Below are 17,793 nucleotides of genomic sequence, written 5' to 3' on the forward strand. Positions count from 1 at the left end.
TGACTTCATTGTGAGTATAGACAACCAGGCTATCATAATCAATAAAATCATAGCAGCTGCTAAAGTAAAATAAAACCTCAGTAAATATGAATACACGATTGCTTGTGCTACAACATTGACTCACAATCAATGGAATAACAAAATTCTCTGTCATGCAGTGCACTACAGCCACTTTATATAAAGGGCTCTGAAACACCTTCCGAGGAGAGTGTATCAACTCGCTCAATCAGTGCACTGTGTTTTCACGAAAACCTGACCCAAAATTACACTTCTACACGCAGCATAAAATTGACGAGACCTTCCCGCCGACTTTTTCATGTTCGCATCCTCCTCCATTGCCTGCACCTGCATATGAAAGTTGAGAGCTGACTATTGGTTACATTCTTTGAGACGTCAGGCCGCTATCGTGACCACAGCCACTAAGCCGTGCAGCTCCGGCAGGTCAGGAAGCTCCGCTCCCAGAATTGGGGTCGGTGGAGGAGCGTCGACCTTCCAGCATACAAAAAGTGATGAGAGGAGAGGAAAAGGTGCGAAGACGCTGAAATTTTAGATTTCAACTACAGATAACTCGGCTTCTACAAAGCGCATTAAAAATATTCTTGCTGGGCAATATTCGTGAAGCAGCGTGTTTTAACATCCCAGGCATACCGCAACTTTATTAGAGCCCCTTTAAATATGTGCACTGCTATATCACAGTACTAAATTTGTCACCAGCCCGTTTATGAGGCTTCAATGCCATGCATCAGGGCCATGTGTACTACATGAAGCTTTTTGAGATGCCTTAAACATGAAAACAATGCTAGCAGTGCAAGACTGCAATCATGGTAAGTATCTTGTGTCCTGCCTTATGTGAAAGGATGTTGTATCTAGATCTTCAATGTCAGACTATACACAACCAGTAAATTGGACACCCTACAATAATGAAAACTTAATATTCAAGGAGCAATGACAGGATGAAGTCAACTTGCATTAATAAGCATTTTCAATACATGTTACTTCTCATGACATGGACTTTGTTTCTGAGCCTCATAATGCTACTAGTAAGTGTGAAGAGAAGTGTACAAGAGCAGATGCCACGATGTCAGGCACTGTGCATACAAATGATTATGTTGCCAATGCCACTCATGCAGGTGGCTGCCTCGCACAAATTACACGTACCTGTGCCATGAACAAACAGTGCTAAAACAATAAAAACAAGGTTTTAAAATATGACAAAATACTGATGTGCAGGTTAAGCAAGCTATGACGCTCAGCATACAATACAAAGGACCCTTAGTTTAAAAGCATTTGGTAGACCACAATGCAAGCTAATATGAATACAAGCCCGATTCCCCAAAATAAATGGCTTACCATCGACAGGAGTTCCCTTCTGCAGGCACCAGGAGCACCCGAAATATTCATTGAACTGCTTCATGTTAGGCAAAGATGACCTGGCTGGCGAGTCGACACAGCAGCATGCCACAGTCAGTCTAGACAGCACAGTTTCAGAGGCATGCTTCCACACTATGGTGCCAATGTCATTAAACGCCTTGACAATCGCCTTCATAAATAGATGTTGAGGAGGATGGGTCTTCGCAAACCACAGTGCCCCCACAATTACATTACGGAACCGAATGTTGAAAGGCAGCTCATTTATGAGTAGTTGAACAGGCCATACACTAGCCTTACTGAATTTAAAAACAGGTGATCCATCTGTGTTCATAGTGACTGTCAGGTCACTCCATTTTGCCTTCAGTTGGCTTCTTGTGCTTCGATAGAGCCGCCCATCTGTGATATCTGCATACATGGAAGGTACAGTCGAGGCCATTTGCTTCAAGTGGTGAAACAGTAACCCAGAGTACTGTGAAACGATATCGTAGATTTGCTCCCTCAGGTTGAAAATTAGAAAGAAATCGCCTCTTGCTATCAGCCGCCGCACCGTCTGCGTGGGGTTGCGATGCATGCATGTGAATGTGTGTGTTGTTTCCTTCCTCCCTTTGCTTCCAAAGTAGCCAAAGCATACCTGGCAAAAGAAGTGGACCTGAAGGGAATCCATTTCAGTCTCCCACATCTTCCTAAGCATGTGTGTGGTGTCAGGCAGCACGTCACTGCCACAAAGCGTGTTGGTGAGCTTCAACAGCCCCTCTACTTGGGTCCAAGAGAGGCCTGCGTGCACAACGTACGTCAAAATTAGAAGGATGGCCTGTGCTTTGTTTATGGCCCTATTGGGCAGGGTTTCTTTTGCACATTCTTCGAAATAACGTCTGAAGTTTTCATCATGTTCTCTGAATGACGCTGGCTCTTCTTCGTTCGGGGGGCCCCCCTCGCTACTCTCGCCCGCCTCACTGAAAGATGCCCATTCATCTGTGTTGGGAGTGCCGCCTTCGCTACGCTCGCCGACGTCAGTGAACGATGTCGACTCGCCTGAGTTTGGAGGGCTGTCTTCGGCACTCCGGCCTACATCGCTGACCGACGCCATCTCGTCTTCGTTCGCAGGGTGGCCGTTGTTGCACAATTCCACTGGTTTTGATCCGACAGGGTGATCGACATCGCCGATTGCCTGTTCGTGGCAATGAAAAAATCGTCAGGCGCTTCACTGCCATCAACACAGCTAGTATCGTCTCCTGAGTGGCTGGAACTGTCTGAACATCGGCTTCCGTGCGCATGGTCGGACTCGTCGCCTTGTGTCGCACTATCCACGTTGCTAGCGTGAGCCCGTCGAGCTCTCTTCAGCTCATCGTTGTACGCCGTCTGCCTCGGCACATCCCACGGCTGCCCGGGCTCCAAGTACTGACGGTACCGCTTGCGACGAGGAGTACTCATCGCTGTACGTACGAGGGGCAAAAGTGTTTGCGGTGCTGCCGGCCTCACTTTGGTTGGATGCGACTGCTCGCCAGGAAGAAAAGTGAACACGACCAAACCTAAATATAAACGGATTGGATTGGGTTGGATTGTGGAGGGCTCACTCGTTTTCTCTGTGTTGAACCTTCTAAACGAGCTCTAGTCCACCGTGGCTGGAATCGAACACGAGTGCTCAGTCCTCCTCTCAGTATCGAGCGCAGTGAACCGACACCTCAGGTGTCGTTTGATTTGAACCATTAAGCCACATACCGTGGCGAGGCTTACTAAAGGCTGCCCAGGTTCGAACCCAGCCGCGGCGGCTGCATGCGTTTCGATGGATGCGAAGCGCAAAAAGCGCCCGTATGCTATGCGATGGAAGTGCACATTAAAAATCCCCAGGGTCGAAATTATTCCTGAGCTCTCCACTGCAACACTTCCCTCTTCCTTTCTTCCTTCAATTCCTCCTTCATTCTTTCCCTTACGGCGCTGTTCGGGTATCCGTGCACTGAGATGTGAGGTCATTTCTTTCCTCAAAAACCAATTTCTTTTTTTTACCCGTCAAAAAAAAAAGTTGGCCTGGGGCTCATATGATATATCGTGTCAACCGTCTAAACTGGTGGCTTTTTGTTCGCTCTTTGCAGAGCCTGTTCGCCGACCGTCACTCGAAAGAGGAACCCCAACTGGGGTCCTTCAATGCGCAACCTTATTTCCCATTTGGGAGGCTGGTATAATCAAAAGAGCTACTACTGGGTCTAGTTGGAAATGCATCCTTGAAGGTATTGGTGAGCGCTATCAAATACGGAGAAATATGGAATCTACCTGTGTGTTCGTCCCTTTCCGTATTTTGATAGCGCTCACCAATACACCTTTAAGGTGGTATAATCACAACCGGAGGAACGTGCGCCGTAGGTCAAAAGTTCAGAGCTCAAAACCGCGTGCTATGTTGTATGGCTAGTTATACCCATGTACATATCCCATATATCTCTTGAATTTGAACTCGCCACAGCAGATCTGAGGGCTCTGCGTGTGCCGCCCTAGCTGTACTTTCTCGTTTCTTGACAAAAGGGGGGTGGCCGAATTAAGGGCCTGAGTTGGGGAAAAGTGTGTGAACGTCGAACCGACATTCATTGCGAGCTGCAAGGCGGTGAATATATGTACTCACAGTTAATACGCTGGACTGCACATCGAAAGCAGACAGTGCGGTTTAATGCGCGTTGCATGCAATTCGCATTTCGGAAGTAATTTGCGCTGTCGCACACCTGAGTATACATACGCGTACTATTGTTATCGAAAGGAAGGCGAACAACACGGAGCGTACGCGCTCAGCTGTTCGCATTTCTTTTCATCACGATTTTACTTCGGTGGTAGCAAAAAAGACGCTATAGAGTCGTCCGTGATGCATTCTAGAACGAACGTCATGTAAAAGCGCGATCAAAAGAAATATGAACAGTGGAGCGCGTAGGCGCGCGTTGTTCGTGTTTCTTTCGATCGCGATAGTAATTGCTACAAATTGAGCAAAAAATTAATGTAGTAACTGCATAACGATGCAATTACGTATAACACACAAAAAGAAACACGGAAGACGCAGCGTCAACTTATTTGTGTCACCCGTTTTTATGCCACAGCACATGTGTTACGAATAACCAACTATTATATAGCTAGTGTACATACGCGTACACTCTAGCTATTGGAGATAATTTACTAGACTGCATCCCGTCGATCAGCTGGTGTCCTAATTCTGTTTTCTTCTTTTTTTGCGATTGACACCATTAATATATATGCCTGAACATTATGCGGGGCATCAGCTTTTTTCTGCCCTTTACAGCATGCAAAAAATCTTGCGCATATGTGCAGTACCATTTGCCTGATCGAGATAGTTATATAGTATATTTACTCGAATCTAGGCCGCGACCAACACTTTAAGACGATCGACGCCTTAAAGTTAAAGGTCGAATAGATCGGAACGTTCAGCGGGGACAGCACGCAAACGGCATTTCTTTCATGTGAACCTACTCCCGCTCACTCGTCCTTGCCATCACTGGCCTCCTCCGTATCACTCTCCTCTTTGTACAGTTCCAATCTTCTGTGCAGTCAATCAAGAGGTTTGTAGTGCTGCTCTTTTGAAACGAGTGCTCAACCAGGATTTCCGGGATGCGTGTTTAAAGCGGCCTGTCGGAGTTTGCTCGTGCGTTTCATTGGTCACGTGGAATCTAAGCCGACCTAAGAGTTCTATATCTTGTGATTAAAAAAAAAATCTATCGGCCTAATATAGAGTCGAATATACAGGGCCCCTCAATATATTTTCTGCGCACTTTGTACTTCAATTGCAAGTTCGCGTTTAATAATTCTCTTTCCTTAAGAGCCACTCTCGGGCTTTTTGGTCCTACCAGTACTCGGTATGAAGTATCTGTTCTCCACCCGTTATTTTTTTTTTCACTACATATTCACGTGTATATGCACATGAGTACTAGGATATATTTTATTTTCACATGCTGCTTGTCGCGGACATTTGTAATAAAAAAACAAATTAAACAGAAATCAACATGCCAGATAATTGCTTGTTTACAAGGAAAAGTGGTGCGGTTTCGTTTCCGACATATACGAAGTTATTTGGTTTCCGGCCACGACTAGGCGTAGCCATACCGTTTCGTAGAATTCGCGGCAGATGTTTAAGCCTAGCGTAGTGTGAAGGTGAGCTCTGGTGTGCTCTTATGTGCTCGCGTTGCTAACTCTGTTGGGGCAAGAAAATGTTCGTGCTTGTCCAGTACGAAGGCGAAGACAAACGCTACGTGGTATCGGACGCCGACGTTCGAAATTTTGCACCGCATGATATCGACGACTTCGAGAGGGGGAAGCCTTATGATGTGTTTTGGGCGGGCAACACCACCACCCGGGGCGGATTTTATAAGGCCACCATTGTCCATATGACAGGTAAGAGTTAGGATCCTCGCCGGCATTGCCGAACACGATTTTGGCGTTCACTTATAATAATGCGGCAAAAATTGCAGAGACTGAAGAAGAAATGAAAACGTGGCGCCAAAACAAGCGTATGGCCTCGCGCAAGTGTTCCTCGAAGGATGGCCCGCCGCGGAAGAAGGTGCGTCCAACTGGCTTTCCTGTGCTTGCTGAACATTATGCGCTTAGTTCACATTAACCGCAATTATCTTTGAACCAGGAACTTACCAACATGTGTACTGTGTCCCTGTTCTTGATATTGCTTTTTTTTGGATTAGTGATCAGCGTAGGAGATTCACGCACAGGTTCCACGTTTTGCCCGCTGCACGGCTTTCACGTGTTGTCGGTCACACGGCAGCAATAAAAACGTCGTTCCAGTAGATTTATTGATTTGCAGGTGGGCTTAGCGCGGGACAATGCAGGGACAAAGGACGAGCGCTAACTTGCTACTGAAAGAAACGGAAGCAGAATTACTAGCTCGAGGATCTTAATGCACGCCCAGCTATCCACTGAGGATAGCAAGCAAGTTTTGTGTGGACGTTGTTTTCAAGGCACCTCGAAAACTGTCAAGTCTTTGTGCACTGTCGAGCCAAAGTCATCACAAACTGGCTTGCAGCATCAGGCTTGCAAGTTAGTCGCGTGCAAAGTTGGTGTTGTTTACGAGGTCCCTCTGAGCTGTGGCCATGTCTAAATAGGGCAGACTGGTCGCTGCCTCAGTGAACGCCTAAGGGAACATGCTACTTCTTTTAAATCGTCTCAATCTAACAACCTTCCTAAGCATTATTTGAGCTGCAAATGTCATCCACTGTTTGGAAAAAGAAAAGTTCTTGGCCGTTCTAAAGGACAACTAGCAGGGGAGCTTCTTGAGGCGTCATTTATTCATGAGCTAGGAAGTGATAAGTACCTGAGTGACGCGTCTATTGTCATGTTGCGAAATGAATCTGTTTCTAAATGTCGAGTAATTTCTTGGGTATTGCTGCTTGAAGGTGGAAGAGGCGCTTCCAGTTTCTTTCTGTGCCATTTTTGTCGCCATTCAGTCCCAGATTATCTTGGTTCAGTTTGCCTTTATCCAGCCCCCCGTCTTAATGAGTGGATAGCTGGGCATGCACATTCAGTTCCTTGAGCTCGTAATTCTGCTTCTCTTTCTTTTAGTTGCAAGTTAGCGGTCATCCTCTGTCCCTCTCTTGTCCTCGTTTGTCTCACGCTAAGCCCACCTGCAAATCACGACTTGCCAACTGGCCCAAAACTCCACTTTGCTCAGTAGATTTCTTGCTTGGAGGAATTTCTTCTTGTTGACAGGGCACGAGGGATTTTTTTCTCTCGCATGCTGGAAGCTGAAGGGAAGGATTTACTGTGTCTACCAAGGTTTGCGACAGTCAGAAATAGGGGCACCCATTGGTAAACCTTTAAATTGCCTGCAAAAGCAGCTTCGTAACATAAAGTGTTGACTAATGAGAATAGCGGGAGTCAGCAGAGATTCGGGAAGTCGACATAGGAGCCATGAGGTAAAGCTCTGTTATCTTCGAGATCAGTAAAGGAAAAGTACGGCAAGACCAACAGGAAGGAACGCTCGAGCAAAGTGAACAGTGAAATCCGAGTTGTTACCCTGTGCTATTCGGCCCCTGCTCTATGGGCCGCCCAATCTCTATATCTAGCTACCTTCACTGTGCCCTCTCGCCTCCTGTTGGTCTTGGCTTGATGCGTGTATGCAACTAAAATGACGCTGATGACATAGCCTTCATATGTACGTCACTACGAGCCCGTCTGCCCTATCGTGTTCTGCTCAACCGGCTGTGTTTGCTTTAGCGAGGTGGAAATGTGATGCGCCAAAAAGAGCATAATGGCGTTGAAAACAAAACGGTGTGTTTCAGCAGTTTTGCCAAACACTGTGTCATCTGCCTACGACTTTTGATGGGGGGAGGGGATGCGCATACTGCCAGCTAAAAAAAAGTTATTTCCTAGAACTGTAATTATGCAAATGACTAATGACGCCCTAAATTGTAGCCACTAAGGTCAACCCCCAGTGTACATATGCTTCCCGACCCTCTTTTTAAAATCCAATGCAGCTTTAATCACTTAGTTGTGAACAAGGCTCCTGTACAGTAGGGGAAACTATCCTTTTAATTTTTATGGTTTCAATTCACGTTTTAATGTGATGTCTTATCAGGCAAGTTTTTGTTGAAGTCTCATTTTTGTACCAGTTTTCTCGGGTTACTAGCTGTCCCTTGACCTGGTAGTTGGCATTCCGTGGGCTGGAATGCTTAGGACAAGGTTTAGGACCAGTGGTTATAGTGCTCGGCTGCTGACCTGAACGACACGGGATTGATCCCGGCCGCTGCTGCGATCGCATTTTGATGGAGACGAAATAATAGAGGAGTTGCTTTGGGATGTTAAACCCCATAAAGCCTAAATCATTCTTTTGATGGATCACTATTTCATCCTGCTGGCAAAGAGTTTACATCCACTTCATTTGGAAAAGGGCCGAGGATTTGACTAAGCACTTCTTTATTTTTCAGTCCAAGCTGAACTTTCAGGCTAGGGCCCTGGCAAAAAGAAGTGCTGAGGACGAGCTGATGGAACAAACAAGTGAGATGGAGGGGACTGAGGGCACAAGCAAAGCTGTAAGCCTTCAATCCAAGGTTGCAGACTTGGAGGCACGGGTGAAGGAGCTCGAGAGCCTTAACAAGGAGCTGCAGAAGGCCCTCTGTGCCAAAGTTTTGAATATGGGTATGTGAATAATTTGGACTCCAAATGCTTGCCTGTTATAGCAAGATTGCTTTTTACACCACGCTGTAAAGGGTGCCCTCTTTCTGCTAGTTCACATAGGCTTTCACCGTTGGTCATGAAGTGACAGCTTTTGCGAAGCTATATACTTGGGTAACAGTGAAAGTGGGCTGCCTTCCTGCAGCAGGTGCTCACTGTTAGTAGGATTTACGCAGTACAAGAACTGCATGTTAAAACCACAAGCACAGTGTTTTGGTTGCATCAAGACAGCTATGCACTATCACTAGATTCTACCATTGTAATTTGTAAATATGAGAAAACGGAGCATTTCTGTACAATTTCTGCACTCAAAAGTTATCACCTCTTCAGTGTTCTGAACCTGGCATGTCGGTTCAGTAATTTGATGCTTCCCTTTGTAACTTCTCTTTAGATTCCTGTGTGTTGGAATGTGGCCATGGGCAGCCAAGTTCTCACCGTGCGCAGCCAGGACCACCTAGAGCAGCAGGTTCGTAAACCTCTTTTGCAACGCAGAATGGCATAGTGAGTCAGCAGGTGTTTGAGCATTTGCTATTGAATCTAGATTACAGTGCCATTTACACTGGCCAGTGCCCATGTGACCAACTGTGTAAACAAAAAACAACAAAAATAGCCGAAGCAAAATGTTATCCTTGGAGTACACCTAAAACATGGTCGCTGTGAGCCAACCATTGTCTGATTCCACAGCAGTCGAAAAGAATGAGTGCGAGACAGGGTGAAGAGTGCAGGAAGAAAGACTGAAGTTAATGGCAAGAGCAAAATCGAACACCAAGGCAAAAGCAGTTGTTAGTAAAAGACAACAATGTGAACTGTAATGGAAACATTTTACACAAAGGTGCACCATCTGCCAAACTAAGTTGCTTCAGGATAAAGGCCACCAGTGTCCAATGCCCCCTGTCCCTGTCCAATGCCAGCTGTGGCCAGCTTATCCTGCTAACTTCCTAATCTCATTCACCCGGCTTTCTGCTGCCATCTGCTACACATGCCTTTGTGGTAGGTGATCCACATTTATTTGGGGTCCCGGTAGCTGCGGATGGTGAGCCGGCGGAGCGGGCTGTTGACGTTGCTGGCCAGGCCTGTTGCTGAAAGCGTTCTGTAGTGCGTGAGTCAGGTCGCGCTCTGAGCTTCGTCTTCATCAGCGCCTCTGTCGATACCAGCGCCGCTACAGCTTCTCGTGGACCTCTTGCTGCTACTGCTGCTGCTGCTGCTGCTTTTAATCTTGCTCGTCCTTCACTGTTTTGTTTCGTCACTATTTTTTTTTGTTATGCTGATCTAGTTTCCTGATGGGCCCATGAAGACTGCCTCAGATTCATGACATTTTGCTTTGGCTATGTTTGTCTTGTTTGTTTGTAGTTTCTTTGTCCTATGGGCTCTGGCTGTTCTATAAATGATGCTGATAAAAAAATCATGAGCATAGTAGTTGACAAGTGGCATGGCAGGGCACTGATTGGTCAGCAGGTTGTGTGTCGTCGCGAGACCACATGATATAACTGATTCGACAGCTGCCAACTCGAGCAACACCTTTGACATGAGGGTGCGAGATGGAAATTGAATCCAGGACTCTTGGATCCAGAGTCAGACACTCTGCCCCTTGGCTATTCATGCACATTCATACGGCTTGGTTAAAGCGGGGCTCTGTATCGACGGGTAATCTGCAAATGATGTGACTGGCTACGATTGTATTCTTATGAGTGTGTGAGATAGAGGAGCAAGTTAAAGAATTAGTGGTTACGAGAGTAGCAAAGTGCATGTACACGAATGAGGATCTGCAAGAAGAGTCTGATGGGAGCCATTAAACACTCCCACATCATGCATCGAATGAGGATCTGCAAGAAGAGTCTGATGGGAGCCATTAAACACTGCCACATCATGCCCTTGAAGGCGACGAAGCTGAAGAATCCCCAAATTTTTTGTTTTTGCTGTTGCAAATTTTTTTGAAATTTTGTTGTGCATAATGAATGCTCTTCCCAATTTTGAGCTATTTTTTTAAATGTATTCTTCTTTTGAGTGAACATGGTAAATGCTGCTCTGTGTGCTTAATTTGTTGATAGTGTATTATACTGGTATCTGTATGAATAGGAAGTTTTGTCAAATCTTATGTGCTTATTTGATTTCCAGTCCCCGGCCATGCTTCTTGGGATCAAAGTCAGAGTGCCCATGGCAGCAGTGCTTCACAGGCTAAGCCCTCGTCGCCCTTGCCGCAGCTGGCTGGTACCAACTTTTAACATTCTTGAAATGTTCCCGTGTTATCATCTTGATGCAAAATTAGCATAAACTGCTGCCTTTCTACTAGAGCAAAAATTCGGAGCCTGGATTGTTAGCAGGGCTGTTCTATGTAGAGTGGCTTGCACATTATTTCATTCGAGACACTGTAATGATCGGATCAATCAAAGCCCAAAACCTGTCCCCAAAAGAGTTAAGTTCTCGTGACATAATGCTGCTATACAGTCCAGCTCACTTTATGAATATGACTACATATGGGGAGCTAATTACTACAGCACTGCCGATTAGGCTTCTTGTTATGAACAATATGCCATGTCTAGTGGATAGAGCTTACTGGTAGCATGCAGTGGCAGAAATGCTCATCTTTTTCATTGATTTCGACAAGAACGGTAGTCACTGAAGTGTCAAGGGTTTTTGCGCAGTTGAATTTTGCATGAAGTCGACCATTGAATGAGGAAGGAGTTCTTAGATGCATGCAGCATGCAGTGGACTAGAGTCACTAAATAAAAAGTTAGAGTACCGGCACTCTTTTCTCTTATTGTTATGTGCCGCTCCCACGATCATTGGTCAGTTTGCGCCACGTGATAATTGTTTACACTGCGATGGTTCATGGGGGTGGCCATTTTGTGGCTTATGCGTTTTCAGTCGGCCAACTGTGGTAGTCCTAGTGCTGCGACGCTGCAAGTGCTGTCCGTGGCCGGCGCATTGACCACGAGATCGCGCGCTTCGCAGCATTTCAGCTGCACAAGAGCATACGAGGATGCCGTTTTGCTGCGTTGTTGGCTGTTTCAACTCGCAAAATGACAGAAAACGCTTCATGCGCTTCCCGTTGGGGAAAAAGGACGGTGCTCGACTACGCGCATGGCTGCAACTCGTGAGCCGCAATGATTTCGATTATGCCATTCCCTGTAACGATTATGCCATTCTCTGTAACCAGCCCCCAAAGTTTCACAGAATTATAGTGATTACTGTACTCCGGAAGCGTGCTGACCACCCAGTTACACCGGCTACAAGTTGCGAATACACGTGCAGATGGCTCGCTGCCGTTAGCTTCAAGATTAAGCCGCTGTTTGAAGCAGTCGCCAGTGCGCCCAGCATTATTTTACCTCCAGCGGGGTTACCCTTGCCTTAATCACCGTGAATTGCTCAGCCAGAGCGCTCGTATATTTCTCCTGTAAAAGATTGCAGTAACTGCGAAGACACCCGTAGTAGCATTTCACTCGACCGCTGCCTACATTGAGCCATTAGAAATTATCCCGCGGTGTTGACACATTAGCTCCTACAAAATAAAAGCAAGTTTAAAAGGCAACGCATGAAGTGTTATAGCAACAGCTTCTACTGAGGAGGCGATCGCAATATATATAATAAAGCATACGAACAGCGCAATGCCGATTGTGCAGAGTCTAGAAAAATTTGCCCAGAATAATCAACAATAACCTGGAATATTTAAGTTCATACTGCAAGGAGTGTCTCCCCACGATGAAAGCATAAACTGTTGGTAACTGCTGTACCCTTTGCATTTGAGCGGTTCCAAGCCGCACGATTCCCGCCGCAGCGTCAGGGTGACTAGCAGCATTGTTTATGAAATGGTTGGGCTAAAGTTAGCGGCGAGGTCACAGAAGTGGCAATCTGACAACAATGATAAACACCAAAATGGCCGCCCCTGCTTAACGCCATGCTACAGTGTCGGTACTCTAAGTTTTATTTTGTGACTCTACAGTAGACCAGCCTTAGTCTCCAGTTGTCAAAGAAGTTGTAATGATGCAATGACAAAGCTGCCATAGCACCTATGACATGAAGCATTTCATGAATTCTCTGCTGTCAGCATGCAATTGACATGGTAACAGCGCAAAAGCTGGTGAGCTGGTTGGGAATCCAGCGCAAGGCACATGACAGCTTCAGCCGGTGAGGCATACCATATTGAAATTTTCAGTTTGCTGGCAGCTGTAGATCACTGACTGTGTGCAGTAGTTTCACTTGCTCTGATGCTCACTTATCGCACCCACTAGACCCAGGATTCTATTATCGGCGGTTTGCCCGTGTAGGACATATGGATCATTGGGTGCAAAAGTAACAAACCCCCCCTCCCCCCAAGTTTAGACTCATGCCACTGTGCGTAGGGGCGTCACCTGAAAAAGCACTTCTGGTGTCGGAACAGGCCCTCTGCGCCGGTCTCGACACCAGAAGTGTTTCGTCAGGTGGCGTTCCCGTGCAGTGGCAAGGGCCAGAACTTAGACATGGCGTCTGTTACTTTTTCCCCGTAATGGTACACACTATGTAACTTTGTAAATGTTTGGCATGCTGTTGCACTTTCAGTGCAGTCTTTTTTTGTAGCTTTTCTTGACGCAGCGCCTTGTTTTGCGGGCACCTCCTCTCAAAAGAAGGGGACTGGGATGTGTTTCGGTGTCCGGGTGCTTCTGCTAAGACGCGCAACTGCTTCAACTAAAGGATGAATTCCAGTGCCTCCTTGTTTCGTCTGACTGAGGCATGGCTGCAGTTTGTCCTATCCGAGGCGCTGTGACAATGGGCTAATGCACATTTTGACGGCAGGACTGCCCTCATTCATAATTAGTAAGCGTCAATTATAACTGGAGCTGGTATTGCGATTACAATTATAGCATGTGCAGGAGCTATGGACAGAAATCCGAACAGAGCGGAGCCTGGGTAAAAGCACAATGAATAGAAATGCGAACAGCGGAGCCTGGGTGCTCCACTGTTTGCTTTTTTTTTTCATCTTACTTTCACTTCAGTGGACACGAGAGTCGTCTGTAATGCATTCATGGATTACTTTAACATCTTTTTTTTACCACCTTGGTAAAAGCGCGATCAAAAGAAATTCGAACAGCGGAACGCATATGTGCCGTGTTGTTCACATTTCTTTCCATTGTTATAGTACTTTATAATGAGAAGTACTGCCTACATTGATAGACATTCTTTGCTAGTGTTCATAGTGACACCATTTTTGTGGTGCCATTATTCGCATGCAAGGCACTGAATATTTCGTGTCAAGGGGTAGCCAGCTTGTCAAGCAGCCGTATGGTCGCTTCTTGTGGCTGATCCTTGCCTGCAGTAAGGAAAAATAAATTAATTTCAGGGTATTTTGCGGCAATAAAAAGGAAAACACTGTTGTTGAGACTGGTGTGTTACGTTCGTTTCAAAAATTTTTCTGGGCAGGAATTTTGGATGCAAGACACAAAAGGGTCGTTTTTATTTCGTTAATAGTGGACCCTGCACCATTTCCCGACGTGAACCCCGCCGACGAAGCAAGGCTGCCAAAAGGTATGTTTCTGCTTGCACAAGCTGAAGGAAACTTGGAAAGAGGGCTCTTCATTGTGCGAATAGCAATTCTTTAATGGTGTTCCCGGCATTTAACTTTTGTTTTACTGCGCTGAATACTGACTTCATCATTATCAATGCCTTGCAAGTGAAAACCCAGGTTTATTTATTATGCCGAATGTAATCTGACCCAACTTGGGCAGTCGGCTGCCAGTTGTCAAGCTCACTCCTGAAAAAAATTGTCTTGGGGCGGTGTCTACAACCTCACTTTCCGCCTTGTAGGTTGGCCTCCTCTGCAATTGCAGTACCTGTCTGCTGCATTACATGCGGCTATCTCAATACTGTGCCCTTGTATTTGTGAAGCCATGCTTCTGGTTTTTCTTAGAGCACATTTACATCAAGAAACATGATTTACTCCATAGCCTTCAGTAATAGTGCCTTGCTGCACTGGAGAACTATGGTATCTTGGGATTTTTGTGGTGTATTCTGAAGGAGTCGATCTTTTCGCATTCCAAGATATGGAAAGCAGCATGCATCTGTTGTTTAAAGCACTTGTGACTCGTTGGCATATACTCATGGAATGCATGCGATGCTGAAACTTCCACCACTCCACTGAAAGGCGTTATCTTTGTTCCGATTTTGGTGTAGCTCTAGTCTTCAAAGGTAAAACTGCCAGCTATGTTCCTAAGCACAGATGAGATTTCAAACATAAGCAAAGGTCTGAAATTGTGTGAGGTGAAAGAGTAAAAAAAAAACGGTGCTAAGTATCTATTACCTCAAATCAATGGAAAAAAACTCAAAATCAATGAAAATGAAAAAAAAAACTGAGAAAAAGCTACCCAGGGCACTTAATTCCTTACATGCTATGAATGCGAAAGCTGTGTGGGTTAATGGTCATACGTGCAGAATTGGTCATTCTTTACCTAAGATTCATAGATGGCAGATAGTTCTCGCACTTCTACTGTAAGCTGCTTTTTACTTTATCCACCTGTCTTTCTTGTTTTTCCTCTTATTTTGCAGCTGTAGGGCCTACAGCACAAGTAGACAACACAGTGGGAATCACAAATGAAGCTGGAGAGGTGCGTGGTATTTCGCTAGTTTTTTGTTTACGTACTGTGTTAGTCAGAGGTGAGAAAAAAAGCATTTCTTGAGACTTCATAATGGCCGTGGACACTGGACCTCTTCTGTTTACCATGCTCGGGCAGCTTGCTGGCCGCTAGAAAAGTCTAGACAGGAAGGTTCATCATAGTCATAAGGGATGGTGGCCACGGATCACGGAAGCACGCTGCTTTGCTTGCTACTGCGTATTGTTGCTTGCACATGTACGGTAGATTTTGGCTCCTTGGGAGCAGAAGAAACGATGTGAAGTTATTGGGCGGCTGCAGGCTGTAGAGCAAACAGCTGATCGCGTTTCGCACACATATGGCTACGACGACACGAGTGTATGGTGTTGTGTGCTATCTTGAAATCTGAACTTAAGCTTCGAGAAATCCTCAAAAGCATGTGACGAGCAGTTGCACTGGCTGCTCGCTTCCGCCCGCGCATCTTGTCCCACAGCTTTCCACCACTCCTCCTCCAGGCAGTGGCTGAATCGCTGATGTAGAAGCTGCGAGACAAGACGCACCGGCGGAAGCAAGCGGCCCCCTTGACAAAGGCCAGCTAGAGGTTATGCCCTATGTGCATAAAATGGCACATAACCTGAAGAAGGTGGCGTCTTAACAGGGAATCCGTCTTGTGTTCTCCGTCCGCCCCCTGCAAGTTGTCTCAACTTTGCAAGCATGTGGCGGACGGTCCGTGCAGCGCCGCCTGTACCACTGAAGTGGTGTACCAGTTTCCACTGCAGTGTGGCAGAGTTTGCATTGGCCAAACTGGCCAATGTATCAATGATAGACTGTGGCAGCATTTCTGCTCTCTGAAGAGTGAAATTGGTGCTAATCTCCCCAGACATTGCATGGAATGCAATGGTTGTTACCCCAAGCCTAATCAAACAATATCGTAGGAGGGGGAAAGTCTAGAATTGAGCGGGAGATTTTAGAAGCAGCACACATGCACACACTTGGCCTTGACACCCATGTAAGTGAGCCTTCTCTGGCTCTCCTAGAAAAATAGACCCGGTTTATTATCAACAAGTGATAGTTGCGTCACCCCTTTGCAGTCGTTTTTCCTTTGTCATTATGTGTGATTGTACCCCATGTTATTCTTGAGTTTATTGTTTTTATTATTTCATGGCATTCCACGCACAGACCCAATGTTTTGCTTCTATGTGTTTTTTGATACTCAATGTCATTTGGTGTCTACTTCTGTAATTTTCCACGGTGAAACACTTAAGTTACACTGTGCCACATGTAAGTGTTTTGTACAACAGTGGCAACTTCAGACATGATTGAGTCCTGTTTTTTCGTAGTGTGTCAATCTTAATTGAATTGAATCAAAATATTAGTGCATCCACTAAGTTGCCAGTGTTCTTCACAGCATGTTTTAGGCAAGTCACAAGGCCTGTAAAGCAGATAAGTTTCCAAGCATACCGGAGCAAGCTTTTCCAGTCTTTCATTGTATTGTAAACAGCATGGAACACAGCTGCAGAGAAGTAAAACAGCAGGTGCTGTGCTATATATTAATTTTTTAGACCTTCGCTTACCACAAATAAATACCAACTTGACTAACTTGCCATAATTCTACGCCTCTTGCTGTGACTGGCTTCTTTGCCAAAGGGTTGCAAGTCACGAGGTGCGGTGCCCGCTTGGACCTGAGAACTGTTTTCGCCCTTGCTAGCTTGATAATAAATATTGCAGTACTGGCTATGTGTGTTAATATTTTAAAGGTGCCGGTACAGCGCATGTAATGAGTGCAGGCAGTGTAACAGTCGGTGGGTCTTGACTGTTGGGGCCCATGAAGCTAGTCCGGGTTGTTCTGCAGTCCCGATGTAATTATGGAATATACAAGAACCCCAGGTGGTAGAAATTTCCGAAGCTCTCCACTACGATTTTCCTTATAGCCTGAGTTGCTTTCAGACATCAAACACCATAACACCAAACCAAACCATTTTTTACCATACACATATGAGTACTGCAGCATGTATCATGCTTTTGGAAGCAACTAGTGTGCAGCATTTGATAGAAAATACATGCAAGCCAAACATTTGTTGTCTCCACTCTGCAATGTGCCTTGGTTACTTTGAGTGGAAATTAAAATGTGAAAGTGCTTCTCAGGAAACGCATCTTAGACTGGTTCCTTAATATGTACATTTTTTAGTGGCTTTGAATGTTCAATCAGAAGTCAGATCACTAGCAAGTATGTTTATGTTGGCATTTCATGTCGGGTGAGTTCTGCATTTAAAACAGTATTAACACCCTCTGTGCTCTGTGTTCATCTTCAGGTTCATGTTGGGCATGGAAGTTATGTGCCCGTGGCTGCATGGAATCGCCTGCTGGCATTGGGCAGTGATTCCACATTCTGCAAACAGTTGGCAGTGTGCCTGTGGGGCAGCGAAATCCTCGCCCAAAGGAGCCTCACAGGCACGCTGTCAAATAACGCCTAAGGGGATGACGAAGATACATCCGCCGCTTTCCCCTCTAAAGGTGGCTTCAGTGTCAGGTAAACCACTCGTTCTTGTTGCATAGCTGCATGCATTTAGTCACTCGTACTGGTGAATGTGGTGAATGTTTTTAGAATGTGGCCCATTTGAGATTCTGTGAGTTTGTAAATAATTAATTGCATTACTGTCATTGTTGTCAGACTGATGAGAACCAATTCACACTA

The 17,793-nt window shown here is 45.7% G+C and overlaps 1 protein-coding gene across 1 annotated transcript; it reads left to right on the plus strand.

Moving 5' to 3' along the window:
- Window positions 1–5,490: 5,490 nt before the first annotated feature.
- Window positions 5,491–17,572, plus strand: LOC144102571 (uncharacterized). The gene is made up of 6 exons (XM_077635807.1): window positions 5,491–5,751; window positions 5,829–5,917; window positions 8,292–8,502; window positions 8,930–9,004; window positions 15,055–15,113; window positions 17,411–17,572. Exons 1-6 carry the CDS (start codon window positions 5,568–5,570, stop codon window positions 17,570–17,572), a joined length of 780 nt encoding a protein of 259 aa, XP_077491933.1. The 5' UTR covers window positions 5,491–5,567.
- The last annotated feature ends 221 nt before the right edge of the window (window positions 17,573–17,793 follow it).

This window comes from Amblyomma americanum, chromosome 8 (genome assembly GCF_052857255.1).
Source record: "Amblyomma americanum isolate KBUSLIRL-KWMA chromosome 8, ASM5285725v1, whole genome shotgun sequence".
NCBI lineage: Eukaryota > Metazoa > Arthropoda > Arachnida > Ixodida > Ixodidae > Amblyomma > Amblyomma americanum.

Coding starts and splice junctions, on each gene's coding strand:
- LOC144102571 (XM_077635807.1), top strand. CDS start 5,568: ATGTTCGTGCTTGTCCAGTACGAAGGCGAAGACAAACGCTACGTGGTA. Junction 5,752..5,828: donor CACCATTGTCCATATGACAG/GTAAGAGTTAGG, acceptor CAAAAATTGCAG/AGACTGAAGAAGAAATGAAA. Junction 15,114..17,410: donor TCACAAATGAAGCTGGAGAG/GTGCGTGGTATT, acceptor GTTCATCTTCAG/GTTCATGTTGGGCATGGAAG.